The sequence below is a fragment of the Moschus berezovskii genome, chromosome 3 (genome assembly GCF_049115385.1).
Source record: "Moschus berezovskii isolate FMDL1 chromosome 3, NW_MosBer_1.0, whole genome shotgun sequence".
NCBI lineage: Eukaryota > Metazoa > Chordata > Mammalia > Artiodactyla > Moschidae > Moschus > Moschus berezovskii.
In genome coordinates, this window is record NC_142462.1 from 90,714,229 (window position 1) to 90,736,255 (window position 22,027).

General features: G+C 37.5%; 1 protein-coding gene across 2 annotated transcripts in view; it reads right to left on the reverse strand.

The window, feature by feature from the left end:
- CDK13 (cyclin dependent kinase 13) overlaps positions 1-22,027 on the reverse strand; it is a 136,258-nt gene that overhangs the window by 90,372 nt on the left and 23,859 nt on the right. For both annotated transcript variants that reach the window (XM_055421149.2, XM_055421150.2), the window contains exons 2-3: positions 6,263-6,922; positions 552-722 (exon numbers count right to left, since the gene is read on the reverse strand). In XM_055421149.2, coding sequence (XP_055277124.1) covers positions 552-722; positions 6,263-6,922 — 831 coding nt within the window. The remainder of the gene's footprint in view (positions 1-551; positions 723-6,262; positions 6,923-22,027) is intronic.

Sequence of the window (22,027 nt, forward strand, 5' to 3'; positions counted from 1 at the left end):
AAAAAAAGCAATCATCATTCTCTTCTCCTTAACTGATGAGCAGGTTTCAAGGGAAAGAGTTATCTCTAGGCACTTACTTGAAGCTAATTTAGGATACAGATTTCAAACCTTCTTCCACTCCACCTCTTGCAAAATGAAGAATGCATTAGTTATGGGAGCAAATGGAGCTAAAAGGAAAGGAACACACAGCAGCTCGCCCATTTCTAATTTTGTTTGGGCTCACTGAATGCTGACTTCCACCTTGCCCAATTTCAGTATTTCTGTCATTTAAATATGTTAATTATAGAAGTTTTCTTCAACACATATAATATCCCAAGAAATCAATACATTACAAACTGAGAAAAAATTGTGGTTTTATTAGTCACTTTGAGTAAGTACTCAGGCAATTATGAAAAAAATTTCCAAAGCTCCAATAAAATTTATTCATATACTTAAGCTGAAAAAATAAATACACTTTTTAAAAATCTTAATTTTGTATTTTATGATTTTTTTTCTGATGATACAGAATCATCTCTGGCCAATTTAAGAGCAGGCAGAAAGCAAGCACATACTTAGGCCTCCTTTTATTATGTAACTGTGTTGCTGTTTTCTTTTCCTCTGGACTCTTTGAGAGATCATCTCCTCCTGGTAGCTCAGGGGGCAGTGGTAAATCAGCGAGTAGACATCGCAGTTTCTTTTCTACTTCTTTTTTAACCGCTTTTACTGAAATATTTCCTCGCAAGCTAAAAAGGAATCACGAATAAACACAAAATTTATGTCACTGAGAAATAAAAATACATTTATGAAATATGCAATGGCAAAAGACTAGCTTACTTTCCAGCTATATTCAACTGCAAAATACAAAATTTGGGAGTAAAAATGATACAGAACTAGATAAAAAAAACAATGGAAAACTAAGAAAAATATGGAATTCAGTTACTAATAATGTATGAATATTGGTCCATTAATTGTAACAAATGTACCATACTAATACTGTTAGATGTGAATAATGAAACCGAGTGCAAGGTATATGGTAACCCTCTGTAATATCACTGTAAATTTCTGTAAATACTAAAACTGTTCTTAAAAAATGTTTCTTTTTTAATGATACAGGATTACTATAAAAAAACTATAAATTAAAACTTAAAGTCAAGTAGTCATGCTTTACAGGAAAATTCATTAGTTTCAAAGCATTTGGTTAGATTCTGGTAGCAAGACAAAAAAACATTTTGTTTTAAGAAATAAACCACATGCTATTATTTATCTTCCCTATTCAAATAACCACAGGGAACTAATTTAGGGCTTCCCAGGTAGGTCAGCAGAAATGAATCCACCTGCCAATGCAGAAGATGCAAGAGACCTACGTTCGATCCATGAGTCAGGAAAATCCCCTGGAATAGTAAATGGCAACCCACTCCAGTATTCCTGCCCGGAAAATTCCATACACAAAGGAACCTGGAGGGCTACAGTCCCTGGGTGGCAAAGAGTCAGACAGGCCTGAGCATGCACACAAAGAACTGATTTAGCTTCATTCCTTTTCCGAATAAATTTTTCTCGAATTGGACAATGATTCTTTTTTTTTTTTTAAGTTTTTTTAAGATTCTAGTTTATCAGAATTACAGTAGAAAATTAAGCTCAGTTTTATACTTTTTATGAATACATTTTAGGGTCTGACTTTTTTAAGTATATCTTAACCTGGTAATTATTTTAAACCTTCCAGACATTACAAATATAACACATTGAAAGAGACTCTTAAAATGATAATAAAATTTGGACTTCACATAGTTTCATTTTTTATATATAATTTTATTTATTTATTTTTGGTTGCGCTGGGTCTTTGTTGCTGCGGTCCACAGGCTTCTTATTGCAGTGGTGTCTCTTATTGCAGAACACAGACTCTGAGGTGCTCAGGCTCAGAAGTTGCAGCTCCCAGGCTCTAGAGCACAGGCTCCATAGTTGTGGCACACAGGCTTAGTTGCTCTGTAGCATGCGGGATTTTCCCTATCAGCAACTGAACACTCTCTCCTGTACTGGCAGGTGGATTCTTTACCACTGAGACAGTAGAGAAGCCTCACTTCATATACTTTCATAACAGTTATGAGTCCCAGAATTTAAAAAATTTAGTGAAACTACACTGCTGTAGTCAGAAATTACTACTGATGTTAACAATATAAGTTATTTTACTTAATTATCACTTCTCCTATTTACGCTGAACATTAATATTATTGTACAATAAATATATGGATCTTTTAATACCATCTGATAAAAACTATCAATAAAATTATGACTTTTCTTCACAACCCTAGGTTACTTACTAGAAGGTAACCTCTAACATGGAAAACAAGCTCAAAAGGAAATTGGATTGCAGTTTTATTTCTATAGTAATGGTGTCATGCAACCTACTTTTCAATTTTAATGTCTCACCATTTAACAAATATTCACTGTACATGTCCATGTGTTAGGTGTTACATAAAACACTATAATTTAACAACAGAAAAAATTCACAAAAACATTAAGATTCAGTTCTTCTCAGAAAGAAGCTTTCAGTCTTTTGGAAGACATCAGTAAGCAGCAGGATAAGTACTAAACACACTAATTTCCAGAGTAATATGGAACTAAAGGGTAGCCAACTCAAGACTGAAAGACAATAAAAGCTTTTTTCTAGAAAAGGTACCACCTGATTATTTAAAATAATTTATTTAGAGAACTGTAGTCTCTAACTCCGGAGAAGTCAATGGCACCCCACTCCAGTACTCTTGCCTGAAAAATCCATGGACAGAGGAGCCTGGTAGGCTGCAGTCCATGGGGTCGCTAAGAGTTGGACCCGACTGAGCGACTTCACTTTCACTTTTCATTTTCATGCATTGGAGAAGAAAATGGCAACCCACTTCAGTGTTCCTGCCTGGAGAATCCCAGGGATAGGGGAGCCTGGTGGGCTGCCGTCTATGGGGTTGCTAAGAGTCGGACACGACTGAAGCGACTTAGCAGCAGCAGCAGCAGTCTCTAACTCATAATTAGACTTTAGTCAAAAATTTGCTTGTACAAAAACAATTAAACAAGGGGATGGACGGAGCAGAAGTCTTATTTTACTTACAAGTTAGCATGTAAAAGACTGCCTATATATATATATCATTAAATTCAGTAAGGCTCCGAGACTTAAGAGAAATGAAATATTACTTCCCAAGAATAATACTATATAATTTAAAATATATTCACACTGAATACTTGCAATAACAAAATAGGATATGTAATGACTTTTGTTCCCATATACTACAGTAACAAAAAACAATAAAATGCCTTAATAAGAAATGTATAAGATCAAGAGAAGAAAATTAAAACATGATTGATAAACACAAAACTAGACAAGAATGAAAGAAAAGAAACGATGTTTTCATATGGGAAGTTCCAATTCTGTACAGCTGTCAGTCTCCAAATTAATAACTGCATTTAATCAAGTGCCAAACAAAAAATCAAGCAAGAGAAATCAAATGATTTAAAATTTATCTAAGAATAACGAAAAAAATGCCAACACTGGACCCAAATTCACTCACAGCAGCATTGAAGTTGAGTCTGAAGGGTTGGGTTGTTCACTAAACAGTCATTTACTCCATCCCTTCACTTTTACATTATCTGCCTGCATCTAATTTTTATATATGACACTAGAAGTCAGTGAGATAGAGTATTCAATAAATGATGTTAGCAACAACTGATCTATTAGTCCAAAAGGTGGTGGACGAGAGTGGATAATCAGACCATGTCTTTCTCCTACATACATACATAAATAAAACCTACATAAACAAAACCAAATTTCTGTGAGATGTGAATCAACCTTTAAAAACTTTTTAAACCTGTAAGTTTTAATGGAAAAATGAGTGATCCAAATACATTCAAAATGGAAAACATTCACACAGCCAAAACAAATCTCAAAGACAAGCAACACACTCTGACAGGCACAGATCAAGATCCTAACATAAGGGGTACCTATAAATCAAATAAAAAAATAATAATAATCTTAAGGAAAAGTCAGCATAAGACCTGAACAAGCAATTCACTGGAAAAAATAAATAGCCAACAAATGTTCAGAAAGATGCTATATCTCAATAATCAGAAAAATGCAAAATTAATCACATATTTTAAAGATTTTCAATATTTCAAAATTGGCAATATTTAGTGATACTGAAGCAATTTTATACATTTGCCTACATAAACTGACACACAATCCTACTAAGACACAATTTGGCAGTTTCTATCAAATTTTTAAATGTGGATATTTGACCACATAACTATCCTACATAAATTGCTCATGTGTACATAAAATATTAATGCATAAGGAGTGCTTAATAGCAAACAATTATAAATTTAAATATCCATTAATCAACAGCAGAATAATTAATAAGAAAGTGATGCATCCACTTCCATGTGTAGGAATACTGAATCTATCTCTACCAACACGGAAAGATCTCCAATACACTAAATTTCAAAAGAAGAGAGGAAGAATATTATAAATGGTATGATCCTCATTTTTTTAAAAAGATGATTAGATGTAAACGTATAGTTAACAGTCTATCTTATGATTTTTAGAGAGAAATAGATTCCAGAGATGGGAGAGAAGCAAAGTTCAAAGTGAATATAAAAGACTGTTTGGATGGGAAGCAAGAATGCACTCCAAAATAAAAGGGGTCATATCAAAATGACAAAGGCTTAAAGGAGCTCCCACTGGCCAAATTTCAGACAATCAAATTTGGAACATCAAAAAGAAGAGTGGCTGTAACTGGTGTTAAATCAATCTGTGGCCAAATATGTCAGTAGTAGTACTTAAGAGTCTTAAAAAAGTTCTATATCCCTGAAACATACAAAAACATTCAAAGCAAAAAAGAACAGAGACACAATAAAAAAGAAGACAGCAAAGAAGGTGAGTCAAAAAAATTTTTAATAACCAAGTATGGAATGTGCCACCATCTTATTAAAAACAGATGCACAAAGAATACCCTTCTTAATAAGCAGCCACCACCTAAGCACATATCCTGAATTCTAACCAGTAAAATTTACCCCTACAGCACATATGAAGAGTAAAGTAGAGAATAACTAGTCTCACTGGTCCAGAACTAGATTGTCGGCAATAGGCTTATTCTCTTACTAATGAAGTGACTCAGTTCTGGACTCTGAGTGACACAGTTTTGTCCTCTCTGTGCTGGACAAACTATTCCAGGACTCATCGAAACTATAAATCACTACTGTTATGTCCCTTCAGTGTTCCTAACAAAAACAGTCAAACCTGTAAATATCACATTTAGAATAGTATAACTAGATAACACCTGATTAAATTGGATGGGGTTTCTTTAGCAACATTTCTGATTGTACTGAAAATACAAAAGAGAAAAGATGCTTCAGAGGGCATAAAATTATAATTTATTTTTGTTTAAACTACAAAATTTTCATAAAGCTAGCCAAAGTGAGTGCTTGAAAGACCTGCCCACATGGCACTTTCATCAACTTGTTTTCAAATTCCCTAAAGATGCCAGCTAGAAAAACTGCCCATAGTTGTTTTTTAACAAAAAGGGGAGACGGAGTTATAATTTCTTCATAAAAATAAAAATGAAAAAGGTCAAGTCAACAGGCAAATCACACACAGCATAAAGTTTCCATCCGAGCACAATTTGAGAAACATTCTTAGAACTGCATATACATTTAGTCATTCTTACCTTCATCCTCTTTAAAATGTTTCAAAATAAAGTACTAGCTATACCCCCAACAGCAGAAATTTATAAATAATTTAAAGGAAAGCATTAACACATTATGAAGTTTCTGTAACATGTAATTAATCTCTAGTTGCAAAAAATTAAGTCAATAAAAAACTAAAAAATGATGTATTCATAAAGGGACCTAAAGTGATAAATTTATAAGGTCAGTGAAAACACTTATAAATAAGCAAGATAATATGAAATTATCACCCAGGACAGATTCGATTATAAAATGTCCTGTCTCTGATAACATCAAAGAATACTCAGCCAAAGAAAATACTGACATTTCTAATTTCCAATCTTAAACTGAAATATACATTATATCCCATGACAATGGCAATTTTTACCTGAAATTCTTAGCATAAGCTATAATTTTCTCATCTTACAAGCAATATGCTTCATTTTAAGTTGTATACCATAAAGAAAATTAATTAACTTACTAAACAGTCTTTCATAAAGTTTTTTGGGGGCGGGGTCAAATAATCTGTCATTTCAAACTGAGATTTCCTTTAACCAGTCACAACAAAATTTTTTGCACTTACCTATCGGCATCTTTATCTTCAGGCAGCATGGGAGGCAAAGGTAAGGGTGGTAAGGTAGAGGTCACTAAAGCCACATGTTGCTCCTTCTCCTTGGCTCCTATGCTTGGTGTAAGTGGTTTCGTTTTCTCTTTAAGAGATACTGGTTCCTCCTTTGTAGCAGCAGATTTACTCTCCTTTCCAACTACAACTGCTTTCTTGGTGGCTTTATCTACAATCAGATTATTATCCACTTTCGTTACCTGAAGAGGTGGCTTTGTTTTTGCCTTGTCATTTTTCAAAGTTCCACCGCTTGAGGGAGAAGATGCATGCTCAATTTTAAGTTTCTTCACATCCTTCACGTGGTTGGTTTGTGATGCACTGGCACCAGTTTCTGTGTTCCCCTTGGTAGGCGTAGAAGTGTTGGTAGCTTTGGCAGCTTTGGCAGCAGCCTCAGCAGCCTTAGCTGCTTCTGCGGCCTTAGCTGCCTCTGCAGCTCGTGCTGCCTCTGCAGCTCGTGCTTTTTTATTCTTGTTCAATTCAGCTGCCAGGCTACTCTTCAGAGTTAGTGTGCTAGGAGAAATGCTAGAATGACGACTTCTGGATCTAGACAATCTATGCCTGCTACGAGATCTTGAATGCCTAGATGAATATGGGCTTCTGCTTCGTGATTTGGCAGATCGTCTGGTGGAAAATAATTAAAATTTAGTCAGTAATTCAGAAAAGTTCAATCTGCAATGTACAAAACTGCTAACTTGAGCCTGTAAATTAAATAGAAAGTATTTAATTTCAAAATCACAATATAGTTTTTGTGAGAGAATTTTTAAAAAAACAAAAAGTGCTTTTAAGTAAAATATCATCTAGTGGCTATCCATTTCCTGAAAACAGAGTGAATGCTTGATTCTGGTCTGACCTACTAACGCTCAAAGGTAAAACTGGATGAAAGCACATCTCGGTGAGAAGAAATACAGTAAGAATTAGGAGGAAAAAATATGAAAATACAATCACTGCTGTCTCAAGAAAATAGAAGAAGTCACTAAGGATACATCAATGGTAAACGAGGGACAGTGAAGTCTGACCAATGTTTTACCAGGGAGATAATTTCTGCATCTCAAAAGCACTTAATCCATAAGTTCAGAAGCAAGCAGTGCTCTGTCTACACCAAGAATGAAAAGAGTGAAACCTTTCACTTGGCAGTAAGTAAAAAAAGTCTTAAATCCTGGGCACTACTGAACAATGATTGTTCACTTCTCAAAAATCACCGAACTAAAGAGAATGTCACTCAGTCATGTCCAGATCTTTGCAACACCATGGACTGTAGTCCATGGAATTCTCCAGGCCAGAATACTGGGGTGGGTAGCCTTTCCCTTCTCCAGGGGTTCTTCCCAACCCAGCAATCGAACCCAGGTCTTTCAGATTCTTTACTAACTGAATCACAGGGAAACCCAAGAATACTGGAGTGAGTAGCCTATCACTTCTCCAACCCAGGAATCGAACCGGGGGGTCTCCTGCATTGCAGGTAGATTTTTTACAACTGAGCTAACAGGGAAGCCCCCAAAATCACTGGGAAACACAAATACTAACATACACTCAAAAGTATGGTGGCAATCAAAGTTTTTATGAAACAAATGCAGCACAGCACCAAGAGAAATAAAGCTAAGCTTTTCAAATGCACACCTTATCAAAACTTCTAGAAAATACAAGACCAAGGCACTATTGGAGTACTTTGATATGGCTCACTTAATGAGCACATCAACCCTAGTAAAGTATCTGCAATTTAGAGATAAGAAATTGAACCCAAAATATTACCTTAAGTCAGTCCCACTCTTATTAGTAGTTGTCCTGGTTATTATCATACCGCCATTACCCCATCCCTCCAAAATTCTTCTGCCCTACTCTGTGCCCAAAGGAAGCAGATCTGAACAGCATCTCCTCAGTTCCAGTACTGTCCATCACTGGCAGAGAAAAGCTGGATTATTTTTTTCCAATTCCCTCCTTCCAACTGGTCATATTCTGTGACAGATGCTGGGTCCCTTTATCATCCATGGCTCCTGTCAGGTACCCACTTCTCCACAGCTCTCAGTAGGCTCTAATGACACTACGCTTTCCTTCCCCTTTCAAGCTTCCCTCTGTAACCAGTGAAGACACATCCTTTGTCAGTTTCCTTACTCCACCCCTATCCCTGTAGTCCTCCTGAACCATCTGAGTTGGATTCTGTCATCTTCTATAACTGCATGCCAGGTCTTAAAACCAGACCTTTTGATTCTGAAGTATGTAAAGTCACATTCAACACATTAACACACTACTATTAAAGCTCAACATTCAGAAAACTAAGATCATGGCATCCGGTCCCCTCACTTCATGGCAAATAGATGGGGAAACAGTGGAAACAATGGCTGACTTTATATTTTGGGGCTCCAAAATCACAGCAGATGGTGATTGCAGCCATGAAATTAAAAGACACTTGCTCCTTGGAAGGAAAGTTATGACCAACCTAGATAGCATATTAAAAAGCAGAGACTACTTTGTCAACAAAGATCCGTCTAGTCAAGGCTATGGATTTTCCAGTGGTCATGAATGGATGTGAGAGTTAAACTATAAAGCTGATCGCCGAAGAATTGATGCTTTTGAACTGTGGTGGTGGAGAAGACTCTTGAGAGTCCCTTGGACTGCAAGGAGATCCAACCAGTCCATTCTAAAGGAGATCAGTCCTGGGTGTTCATTGGAAGGACTGATGAAGCTGAAATTCCAATACTATGGCCACCTGATGCAAAGAACTGACTCATCTGAAAAAACTCTGATGCTGGGAAAGATTCAGGGCAGGAGGAAAAGGGGACGACAGAGGATAAGATGGTTGGATGGCATCACCGACTCAGTGGACACAGGTTTGGGTGGACTCTGGGAATTGATGATGGACAGGGAGGTCTGGCGTGCTGTGGTTCATGGGGTCACAAAGAGTCGGACATGACTGAGCGACTGAACTGATGGAGACAGTTCTTACTGAAATCAAAATACTGGGATTCAGTAAAAAAAAAAAAAGCAAAGAAACTCCTAAGAACCCATAATTAAAATGGGAAGAGAAAAGGAAGAACTGGAAATTTTTGTTTATAACTGGCATTCATGTATTACATAATATATTATGCAATACATTTTACAATTCTAGTATGAAGACAAATAATGGTTAGATTTAGGATAAACTCAAATACAAATTCAACTTCTCCCTCATTCTTTCAGAAACATTTCAAAATGCACACAGGGCCAATTAGTGTTCAGTGTTGAGCTAGTGTTTCAAACTCTACACTTTACATAAAGTATTTATGTAACATTATTTCAGGTAAAAGGGAATATTGGTTTAGAAAACACTTTAACACTTGGAATACTCATATACATCGATCCTTAAAATCATCAATGAGCTTATAACTATTTATGGAAATGAGGGAAATGTTTGGTTAAATACAAATAAGCTGGTTATAAACTATCTCGTATAACTTTGATATAGGAGCCAAAAGTGTCAGATTATGAAACATGCAGCCACACTTTTAATTTCCTCTGCCTTTAACATCTTGGACCTCAAAGTCTGCTATGCCATGTTTCTTTTTTTTTTTATTATTTAATAAATGGTACAAAGCACAATGCCAAAAACATTAACAGTTAAAATTTCACCAAATGAAAAAATACTATCAAATACACAGTTGTAAAAAGCTACATTAAGTTATTTTACAACTGCCTCAAGCTGCAAAAAGAAAAAAAACCCAATACCATACCTAAGTTATCCTCTCTCAAAATAATGCCATTTATGTTATAAACCACGAGCACTCCATCAAAAGACGGGAACTGCTTTTGTTAATTCATATATGTATATGTGTATATATATATATATATATATATGACTGTATCACTTTGCTATACACCTGAAACAAACACAACACTGTAAATAAAACATAGTACAATATAAAATAAGTATCAGACCTTTGGGGCTTTACACCGAGTTAGAGTTCCTATCAGAGGGATAACAGCACCACAGCCATACTGAATCCTCATGAAGGAGGCACACGAATGACTGGATAACAAGAGTTACAGGAATGAGAGCTGCTCATATGCCATGTTTCTATGCCCTGATCAGATACTAAGTAGCAGAAGAAAGGCACACAACAGAAGACAGCAAAGAAACTCATCTCATCAGAGGTAATAACACAGAACTTTTCTTAAATTAACCTTCCTATACTTGTTGTCAGTTCCATACAGATAGAAATTATATGTAAGACATTTGTAATCAGTAAATCTTACTCAAGAAAACAAAGATAAAATCCCAACACAAGTAACTCCTCTAGCGGACTGATTATTCTCTTCTGCCAGGAATTCGTATAACAAAATTATTGGAAAGACAAAAAATGTTGGATTTATAAAAATCGTCTTTCAGAAAAGACGTTTTTATGGTATTGGATCTCTGTACCAAATGAAATTCTTCTAGACACACTCTCCCTTCTTACTCAATTCTATTTCGCTTCAGAGTTTTCTTAACTTTTCAAATTTTCTATCCTAGTAAACTTGTACCCTCTAAGATGTTGCATATTTGGTAATAAATTTCAAGTATGTAATAACTGTTTATGTGCATGCATGCTAAGTCTCTTCAGTTGTGTCTAACCTTTTGCGATCCCATGGACTGTAGCCCACCAGGCACCTCCGTCCATGGGATTCTCCAGACAAGAATACTGGAGTGGGTTGCCATGCCCTCCTCCAGGGGATTTTCCCGACACAGGGATGGAACCTGCATCTCCTGCACTGCAGGCAGATTCTTTATCGCTGAACCACCAAGGGAAATCCTTACTGTTTAAAACAACACATTTGGAGAATCTAAAATTAAATAAAAACATAAAACTCAAGTTAAAGTCTTTTTTTTACTGATGATCTAATACTTCAGTCAAACAAAGTTATCAGGCTAAGAGAGACGTGGCTCAATATAAAGTGGATCGAATCAGAGAAGTAAGACAATATAATGATTTATATCATGTTACAAAAAGAACTTAAATGGATGATAGACAGCAAGTCCATGTTTTACAAATACGATTTTTCTTTTTAAAAATGGTTTTTCTAATTTCTTGCACTGTAAAATTTACAGTGAACACACATTAACTGTTTCTTGTTTGCTCTTAATGTTTTGTAAGAGCTTACAGAATCTCTTTAGGTTTCCCAAATTCATACAACACAAAGCAGAACTAGGTTTTAAAAAAAAAAAAAACTGGTTAGTGCTCACTGTTAATTAGATTAGTGTTTCTTAAACAGCATGGTGTACTGTTCACTTCACTATGTCACCCAGTATTTCCAAAACTCTAGGTCTTCTGAAATTGTATGTAATTAGCAAAGAGTGATTCTTAAAACTTTTACTGTAATGATATTCAATCCCTCATTACATAAAATAATACAGAACAGCAGTATCCAAAAGAACTGTTTGGGATGGTGGAAATGGTCTATACATTTGATGCTTATTAGAGGCCTCTTGAGAAACCTGTATGCAGGTCAGGAAGCAACAGTTAGAACTGGACATGGAACAACAAACTGGTTCCAAATAGGAAAAGGAGTGCGTCAAGGTTGTATACTGTCACCCTGCTTATTTAACTTATATGCAGAGTACATCATGAGGAACGCTGGGCTGGAAGAAGCACAAGCGGAATCAAGATTGTCGAGAGAAATATCAATAACCTCAGATGTGCAGATGACACCACCTTTATGGCAGAAAGTGAAAAGGAACTAAAAAGCCTCTTGATGAAAGTGAAAGAGGAGAGTGAAAAGGTTGGCTTGAAGCTCAACATTCAGAAAACAAAGATCATGACATCTGGTCCCATCACTTCATGGGAAATAGACGGGGAAACAGTGGAAACAGTGTCAGACTTTATTTTGGGGGGCTCCAAAATCACTGTGGATGCTGATTGCAGCCATGAAATTAAAAGACGCTTACTCCTTGGAAGGAAAGTTATGACCAACCTAGATAGTATATTAAAAAGCAGAGACATTACTTTGCCAACAAAGGTCCGTCTAGTCAAGGCTATGGTTTTTCCAGTGGTCATGTATGGATGTGAGAGTTGGACGGTGAAGAAAGCTGATCGCCAAAGAATTGATGCTTTTGAACTGTGGTGTTGGAGAAGGCTCTTGAGAGTCCCTTGGACTGCAAGGAGTCCAACCAGTCCATCCTGAAGGAAATCAGTCCTGAATGTTCACTGGAAGGACTGATGCTGAGGCTGAAACTCCAATACTTTGGCCACCTCATGCGAAGAATTGACTCACTGGAAAAGACTCCAATGCTGGGAGGTATTGGGGGCAGGAGGAGAAGGGGACGACAGAGAATGAGATGGCTCTACAGCATCACCGACTCGATGGACGTGAGTTTGAGTGAACTCCAGGAGTTGGTGATGGACAGGGAGGCCTGGCGTGCTGTGATTCATGGGGTTGCAAAGAGTCAGACGACTGAGCGACTGAACTGAACTGAGAGTAATAACTACTCACAATATTGAAAGTGAAAGTCGCTCCGTTGTGTCCGATTCTTTGCGACCCCATGGAATAATTCATGGAATTCTCCAAGCCAGAATACTGGAGTGGGTAGCTGTTCCCTTCTCCAGGGGATCTTCCCAACCCAGGGATCGAACCCAGGTCTCCCACACTGTAGGGGGATTCTTTACCAGTTGGCAGAGCCAGCAGGGAAGCCCAAGAATACTGGAGTGGGTAACCCACCCCTTCTCCAGCGGATCTTCCTGACCCAGGAATTGAACCAGCATCTCCTGAATTGCAGGTGGATTCTTTACCAGCTGAGCTACCAGGGAAGAACCCATTCACAATATTATTTTGACCTAATTTTACATGGTAGTAGCTTATTTTACATGCTAGTAGCTATGTCGATTCAAAAACTTGTTGCTAAGCCCCCTAAAAAGGTACGAAATGCTTCTCATGCAAGAATGGTTCAACATATATGTGAATTAATAAATGTGATACATCACATTAATAAAATAAAGGATAAAAATAATGTGTTTAATAAAATTCAACATCCCTTTATTATAAAAACTAAACATTATGGTTACTGGGTGAAAGGGAGGAGGGACAGATAAATCGGGAGGCTGGGATTCACACATACATGCTATTATATATAAAATAAATAACAAATAAGGACTATATAGCACAGAAAACTCTACTTAATACTCTACAATGACCTACATGGGAAAAGAATCTAAAAAGAGTAGATATACATATATGTATAACTAACTGATTTTGTTGTACAGCAGTGAGTAACACAGCAGTGTAAATCAACTATACTCCAATAAAAACTATTAAAAATAAAATAAAAACTAAACAGACAGGACACTGAGGAACATACCTCAACACAAGAAAGGCCATATATGACAATCTCACAGATAACATTATACTTAATAGTGAAAAGTTGGAAAACTTTTCCTCTAAGATCAGGAACAAAATAAAGATACCCATTCTTACCACTTTCAACCAATATAGTATCGGAAGTCCCAGTCCAAGCAACTGGGCAAGAAAAAGAAATAAAAGGCATCAAAATAAGAAAGGAAAAAGTAAAACTGTCTTATTTGCAGACAACGTGATCTTCTAGACAGAAAAACCTTTAAAGACCCCACCGAAAACCTGTCAGAATATTAAATTCAGGAAAGTTGCAGGATCCCATCATGGATCACTGCCTTGTTGTGGCGAAGAGGCTTGCGTAACTCAATGAAGCTATGAGCCATGCCATGCAGGGTAGACGGGTCACAGTGAGAGATCTGACAAAACATGATCCACTGTAGAAGGGAATGGCAAACCAGTATTCTTGCTGTGAGCACTCCATGAACAGTATAAAAAGGCAAAAAGATATGACACCAAAAGATGAACCATGCCACCCTCCCAGGTTGGAAGGTGTCCAATATGCTACTGGGGAAGAGTGGAGGACAATTACTAATTGCTCCAGAAAGAATGAAGCGGCTGGGTGAAAGCAGAAATGATCCTCAGTTGTGACTGTGTCTGCTGGTGAAAGTAAAATCCTATGCTGTAAAGATACTGCATAGGAACCTTGAAGGTTAGGTCCATGAGTCAAGATAAATTGGACATAGTCAAGCAGGAAATGGCAAGAATAAATATCAACATACCATCACCAATTCAATGGAGATGAACTTGGGCAAACTCCAGGAAATAGTGACGGACAGGAGCCCCAATGTGCTGCAGTCCCTGGGGTCGCAAAGAGTTGGACACGACTTAGTGATTGAACAACAACAACAAAGTTGCAGGATACAAAGTCAGTATAAAAAAAAAATCAGTTGTCCTTCTATACACTAACAATGAACTATTAGAAAGACAAAGTAAGAAAACTATCCCTTTTCTAATAGCATCAAAAATAATGAACCAATCAGGAATAAATTTAACCAAGGAGATGAAAGAAATTGAAAAAGAAATAAATGGAAACATCTGTGCTCATGAACTGGGAAGAATTATTAAATCATCCACACTCCTCAAAGTAGTCTACAAATCCAATGCTGCTGCTGCTAAGTCACTTCAGTTGTGTCCAATTCTGTGCTATCCCATAGATGGCAGCCCACCAGGATTCCCCGTCCCTGGGATTCTCCAGGCAAGAACACTGGAGTGGGTCGCCATTTCCTTCTCCAACGCATGAAAGTGAAAAGTGAAAGGGAAGTCGCTCAGTCGTGTCTGACTCTTAGCAACCCCACGCTCTTCCGTCCACGGGATTTTCCAGGCAAGAGTACTGGAGTGGGTTGCCATTGCCTTCTCTGACAAATTCAATGCAACCCCCATTAAAATTCCAATGGCATTTTTCACAAAACTTGGGAAAAAAATACTAAAATGCAAATGGAACCACAAAAGACCCTGAATAGCACGAACATTCTTGAAAAAGAAGAACAGAGCTGGAGGCATCAACTTTCTGATTTCAAACTATATTACGAAGTTACAGTAATCAAAATAATTTGACTACTGTATTGGTAATTATATTGACATAAAAACAGAGATTCAGACTAACAGCACAGAATGGAAAGTCCAGAAATAAACCCTTGCATATATATGGCCAATTAATTTTCTACAAAGGAGTCAAGAATACACAATGAAGAAAGAATGATCTCTTCATAAATGGTGTGGGAAAACTAGATGACAATATGCAAAAAAATAAAACTGGACCTTTATTTTATACCACATACAAAAATCAACTCAAAATGGATAGAGACTTGAAGGTAAGATCTGAAACCGTAAAATTCCTACAAGAAAAATAGGGGGTAAACTCCTTGATATTGGTCTTGAGGCGATGGTTTATCAAAAGCAAAAACAAACATGTGGGACTACATCAAAATTATGCATAGCATAACTTATGTATAACAAACTTATGTTTGTTATGCAAAACAAAAGTTATACATAGCAAAGGAAACCACCAACAAAACAAAAAGTCAACCTATACAGCATGGGAAAAAATGTTCTTGATAAGGGGTTTATATACAAAATACATAAGGAACTCATACAACTCAGAGAGCAAAAAAAAATCAACTAACCCAATTAAAAAGTGGGCAAAACGGACTTCCTGGCAGTCCAGTGGTTAAGTCTCCATGCTTCCATAGTAGGGAGTGCAGACTTGATCCCTGGTCTGGGAACTAAGACCCCACATGCCACTCCGCGCAGCCAATAATTCTAAAAAGCATTTGTTTAAAAAAATGTGGGCAAAGGACTTGAAGCGATTTTGCAACACATACAAATGGCTAACAGGTACCTGAAAAGGCACTTAGTATCACTAATCATCAGGAAAACACAATTCAAAACCACAATGAGAAGGCATCACACATCTGCTTGAATGTCTATAATCAGAAAGGTGAAAAACACCGAACGCTGGTGAGAATGTAGAGAAAAGGGAACCTCAGTACCCTGATGGTAGGAATGCAAACTGATACAACCACCACAGAAATCATATGGAACACATCTAGAAGTCAAAAATACAACTACCAGCAATCCACTTCTGTATATAAAGGAAATCACTACCTCAAAAGAGGTATCTGTACAGACATACCCAAAGCAACACAAGAAGCAAATTTGCAATAAAGCAAGTCACACAAATGTTTCGGTTTCCCAGCGCATATAAAAGCTATTATATTATACTGTTGTCTATTAAGTGTGCAATAGCATTATTTCTAAAAGAAATACATACCTCAATTTTAAAAATTACTGTTGTTGGTACCTCAACATTATAAAGGCCATACACAACAAAACCCAAGCAAACATTCTTCTCAATGGTGAAAAACTGAAAGCATTCCCTCTAAGATGAGGAACAACACAAGGGTGGCCACTCTCTCCACTATTATTCAACGGTTTTGGAAGTCCTACCCAAGCAATTAGAGAAGAAAAAGAAATAAAAGGCATCCAGATTGGAAAAGAAGAAGTAAAACTCTCACTGTCTGCAGATAACTTACTATACATAGAAAGCCCTAAAGATACCACCAGAAAATTATTAAGAGCTAATCAATGAATTTAGTAAAGGTATAGGACACAAAACTAATACACAGAAATCCCTTGCATTCCTATATGCTAACAACAAAAAAGCAAAAAGAGAAATTAAGGAAACAATCCCATTCACTACTGCAAACAAAAAGGATAAAATACCTAGGAATAAACCTATGTAAGGAGACAAAAGACCTGAATGCAAAAAACTGTAAGACACTGATGATAAAAGAAATCAAAGATGACAAAAACAAATGGAGGGATATACCATGTTCTTGAATTGGAAGAATCAACATTGTAAAAATGACTAAACTACCCAAAGCAATCTACAAATTCAATGCAATCCCTATAAAATAACCAATGGCATTTCCACAGAACTAGAACAAAAAATTTTTACAATTTGTATGGAAACACAAAATACCTGAACAGCCAAAGCAATTTTGACAAAGAAAAACAGAACTGGAAGAACCAATCGTCCTGACTTCACACTATACTACAAAGCTACAGTCATCAAGATAGTATAGTACTGGCACAAAAACAGAAATACAGATCAATGTAACAAGAAAGAAAGCCCAGAGATAAACCAACACATCTATGGGCACCTCATCCTTGACAAAGGAGGCAAGAATATACAACGGAGAAAAAAACACTCTTCTGTAAATGGTGCTTGGAAAACTGGATAGCTATGTGTAAAAACAGGAAATTAGAACACTTCCTAACACCATACACAAAATAAATTCAAAATGTTTTAAAGACCTAAATGTAAGGCCAGAAACTATAAAACTCATACAGGAAAACATAGGCAGAACACTCATTGACATAAATCACAGCAAGATCCTCTGACCCACCTTCTATAGTAATGGAAACAGAAACAAAAACAAATAAGGCCTAACTAAACTTAGGAGCTTTTTGCACAGCAAAGGAAACTGAACAAGATGAAAAGACAACTCTCAGAATGGGAGAAAAAACTGCAAATGAAACAATTAACAAAGGGTTAATCTCCCAATTATGCACATGACTCGTGCAACTCAATATCACATAAACAACCCAATGAAAAAATGGGGAGAAGACCTCAACAGACATTTCTCCAAAGACAACATACAGGTGGCCAATAAACACATGAAAAAATCTTCAACAGTGCTAATTATTAGAGAAATGTAAATCAAAACTACAACGAGGAGTCACCTCACATTGGTCAGAACGGCCATCATCAAAAAGTCTACAAACAATATATGCTGGAGAGGATGTGGAGAAAAGGGAACCCTCCTGCACTGCTGGTGGAAAAGTAAAATGATACAGCCACTATGGAGAAGAGCATGGAGATTCCTTAAAAAACTAAGAATGAAACTACTATGTGACCTAGCAATCCCACTACTGGGCATGTTCCCTGAAAAAAAGACAATTCAAAAGACACATGTACCCCCAATGTTTACTGCAGCACTACTTATAAGAGCCAGGACATGGAAGCAAAATAGATGTCCACTGACGGATGAATGGACAAAGAAGTTGTGGTACATACACAAATGGAATATTACTGTGCCATGAAAAGGAAAAATTGTGAGTCAGTTGAACTGAGGTGGATGAACCTAAAGCCTGTTATACAGAGTGAAGTTAAGACAGAAAAACAAATATTGTATATTAACACATATATATAGAATCTATAAAAATGGTACTGATGAACCTATTCGCACGGTAGGAATAGAGACACAGACATAGAGAACAGACTTGTGGACATAGCAGAAGGAGAAGGTGAGATGAACTCAGAGAAAAGCACTAAAGCACTGACATATATACACTACCACGTGTAAAACAGATAGCTAGTGGGAAGCTGCTGTGTAACACAGGGAGCTCAGCCCAGTGCTCTGTGATGACCCAGAGGGGTAGGATGGGGGCAGAGATGAAGGTTCAAGAGGGAAGAGATATATGGATGCTTATGGCTGATTCATGCTGTTATACAGCAGACACCAACACAACATTGTAAAGCAATTATCCTCCAATTAAAAAGTAAAAAATATTTTAAAAAAGAATGCTGCCGGGAAAACAGCACCAATAGACTTACTCAATACAGGGGCGTGTCACAGACTTTCAGTTCAGTTTGTATACAAAAAAAACACAAAGAGCCTACAAAGAACAATAAAACAAAATACTCCTATACTCCCATGTCCACTGTAGTAGTAGTCATAGTAGCCAAGATACTACGTGAAACAACCTAAGTGTTCATGAACAAATGAACAGATAAAGAAAATGGGGGCATGTGTTTAATATTATGTAGCCTTAAAAACAAAGACAGAAATTCTGCCATTTGTGACAACACTGATGAATCTGGAGGGTGTTATGCTACGTGAAGTAAGCCAGAGAAAGACAAATACTGCATGATATCACTTATCACAGAGTCGGACATGACTCAGCGACTAAACAACAAAAAATCAAAAAGAAAAAAAAAGTAAACATGCAAAGTCATGAATGTGCGGAAAGCCTCTCACAATGTGTACATATATCAAAACCATCACTGTTGATATCTTGAATATATTATAATTTTATGTTTATTTGTCAATTATACCTCAATAAACGGGGGGGGGGCGCAAGGGGAACACTTCCCAAAATGAAGACAAGCACTATATAAACATAATGTGGCATTATTTTTTAAAAAACCAGTCTCTCTCACTCACCCCTTTGGTCACTCAGTCAAAACTCTAAATATTCCTATAAAATTTGCCATGCATTTTATTATAACAGCTCTATTAACTTTAATAGTACCATTAAATAGTACTATAAAATAGCAGCTGCTTAAATTTATCTCCGTGTTTCAAAACTAATCCATACCTAACCCATACTTACATGCAAAATGAACACCTTTCTATAAAATCTGCTCTGTCATTCTCTATTTTTAATTTCACCACACTCCTCCACCCATTTACGCAGCTTAAAAACCTTCCAGCTTTCTGTTGCCCATGTTACATGCCATTAGTTGCCCGATTTTATGATTCTAACTCAACATTCCCACACATCCACAATTCCCTCCATGTTGCCTATTGCTGCTGTAGCAAATTAATCTACAAATTTAGTGGCTTAAACAACACAAATGATTTATCTTACAATCTCTGGAAGTCCAAACTGTCTCACTGGACTAAAATCAACACGTCACCAGGGCTTTGTTCCTTCTACAGTCTCTTGGGAATATCTGTTCCCTTGCCTTTTCCAGCTTCTAAAAGCTGTCCATTCCTTGGTTCATGGTCCCACATCATCTGACCTCTGCTTTCATCATCACATTTCCTCTCTCTATCATCACACGATCTTTTCTGACTCTGACTTTCCTGCTTCCTTTTACAAAGATCCTTGTGTTCCAGTTCAGTTCAGTCGCTCAGTCGTGTCTGACTCTTTGCGACCCCATGAATCACAGCACGCCAGGCCTCCCTGTCCATCACCAACTCCCGGAGTTCACTCAAACTCATGTCCATCGAGTCGGTGATGCCATCCAGCCATCTCAATCTCTGTCGTCCCCGTCTCCTCCCACCCCCAATCCCTCCCATCATCAGACTCTTTTCCAGTGAGTCAACTCATCGCATGAGGTGGCCAAAGTATTGGAGTTTCAGCTTTAGCATCAGTCATTCCAATGAACACCCAGGATTGATCTCCTCTAGAATGGACTGGTTGGATCTCCCTGCAGTCCAAGGGACTCTCAAGAGTCTTCTCAACCACCACAGTTCAAAAGCATCAATTCTTCGGCGCTCAGCTTTCTTCACAGTCCAACTCTCACATCCATACATGACCACGGGAAAAACCATAGCCTTGACTAGACGGACCTTTGTTGGCAAAGTAATGTCTCTGCCTTTTAATATACTATCTAGGTTGGTCACAACTTTCCTTCCAAGGAGTAAGCGTCTTTTAATTTCATGGCTGCAATCAGTATCTGCAGTGATTTTGGAGCCCAAAAAAATAAAGTCTGACACTGTTTCCCCATCTACTTCCCATGAAGTGATGGGACCAGATGCCATGCTTGTCTTCTGAATGTTGAGCTTCAAGCCAACCTTTTCACTCTCCTCTTTCACTTTCCTCAAGAGGCTTTTGAGTTCCTCTTCACTTTCTGCCATAAGGGTAGTGTCATCTGCATATCTGAGGTTATTGATATTTCTCCCAGCAATCTTGATTCCAGCTTGTGCTTCTTCCAGCCCAGTGTTCCTCATGATGTACTCTGCATATAAGTTAAATAAGCAGGGTGACAATATACAACCTTGACGTACTCCTTTTCCTATTTGGAACCAGTCTCTTGTTCCATGTCCAGTTCTGACTGTTGCTTCCTGATCTGCATACAGGTTTCTCAAGAGGCAGGTCAGGTGGTCTGGTATTCCCATCTCTTTCAGAATTTTCCACAGTTTATCGTGATCCACACAGTCAAAGGCTGTGGCATAGTCAATGAAGCAGAAATAGATGTTTTTCTGGAACTCTCTTACTTTTTCGATGATCCAGCGGATGTTGGCAATTTGATCTGGTGCCTCTGCCTTTTCTAAAACCTGCCTGAACATCTGGGAGTTCACGGTTCACATATTGCTGAAGCCTGGCTTGGAGAATTTTGAGCATGACTTTACTAGTGTGTTAGATGAGTGCAAATGTGTGGTAGTTTGAGAACTCTGGCATTCCCCTTCTTTGGGATTGGAATGAAGACTGATCTTTTCCAGTCCTGTGGCCACTGCTGAGTTTTCCAAATCTGCTGGCATATTGAGTGCAGCACTTTCACAGCATCATCTTTCAAGATTTGAAATAGCTCAACTGGAATTCCATCACCTCCACTAGCTTTGTTCGTAGTGATGCTTTCTAAGGCCCACTTGACTTCACATTCCAAGATGTCTGGCTCTAGGTCAGTGATCACACCATCATGATTATCTGGGTCGTGAAGATCTTTTCTGTACAGTTTTTCTGTGTATTCTTGCCACTTCTTCTTAATATCTCCTGCTTCTGTTAGGTCCATACCATTCCTGTCCTTTATCGAGCCCATCTTTGCATGAAATGTTCCCTTGGAATCTCTAATCTTCTTGAAGAGATCTCTTGTTTTCCTATTCTGTTGTTTTCCTCTATTTCTTTGCATTGATCTCTGAGGAAGGCTTTCTTATCTCTCCTTGCTATTCTTTGGAACTCTGCGTTCAGATGCTTACATCTTTCCTTTTCTCCTTTGCTTTTCTCTTCTCTTCTTTTCACAGCTATTCGTAAGGCCTCCTCAGACAGCCATTTTGCTTTTTTGCATTTCTTTTCCATGGGGATGGTCTTGGTCCCTGTCTCCTGTACAATGTCACGAACCTCCGTCCAGAGTTCATCAGG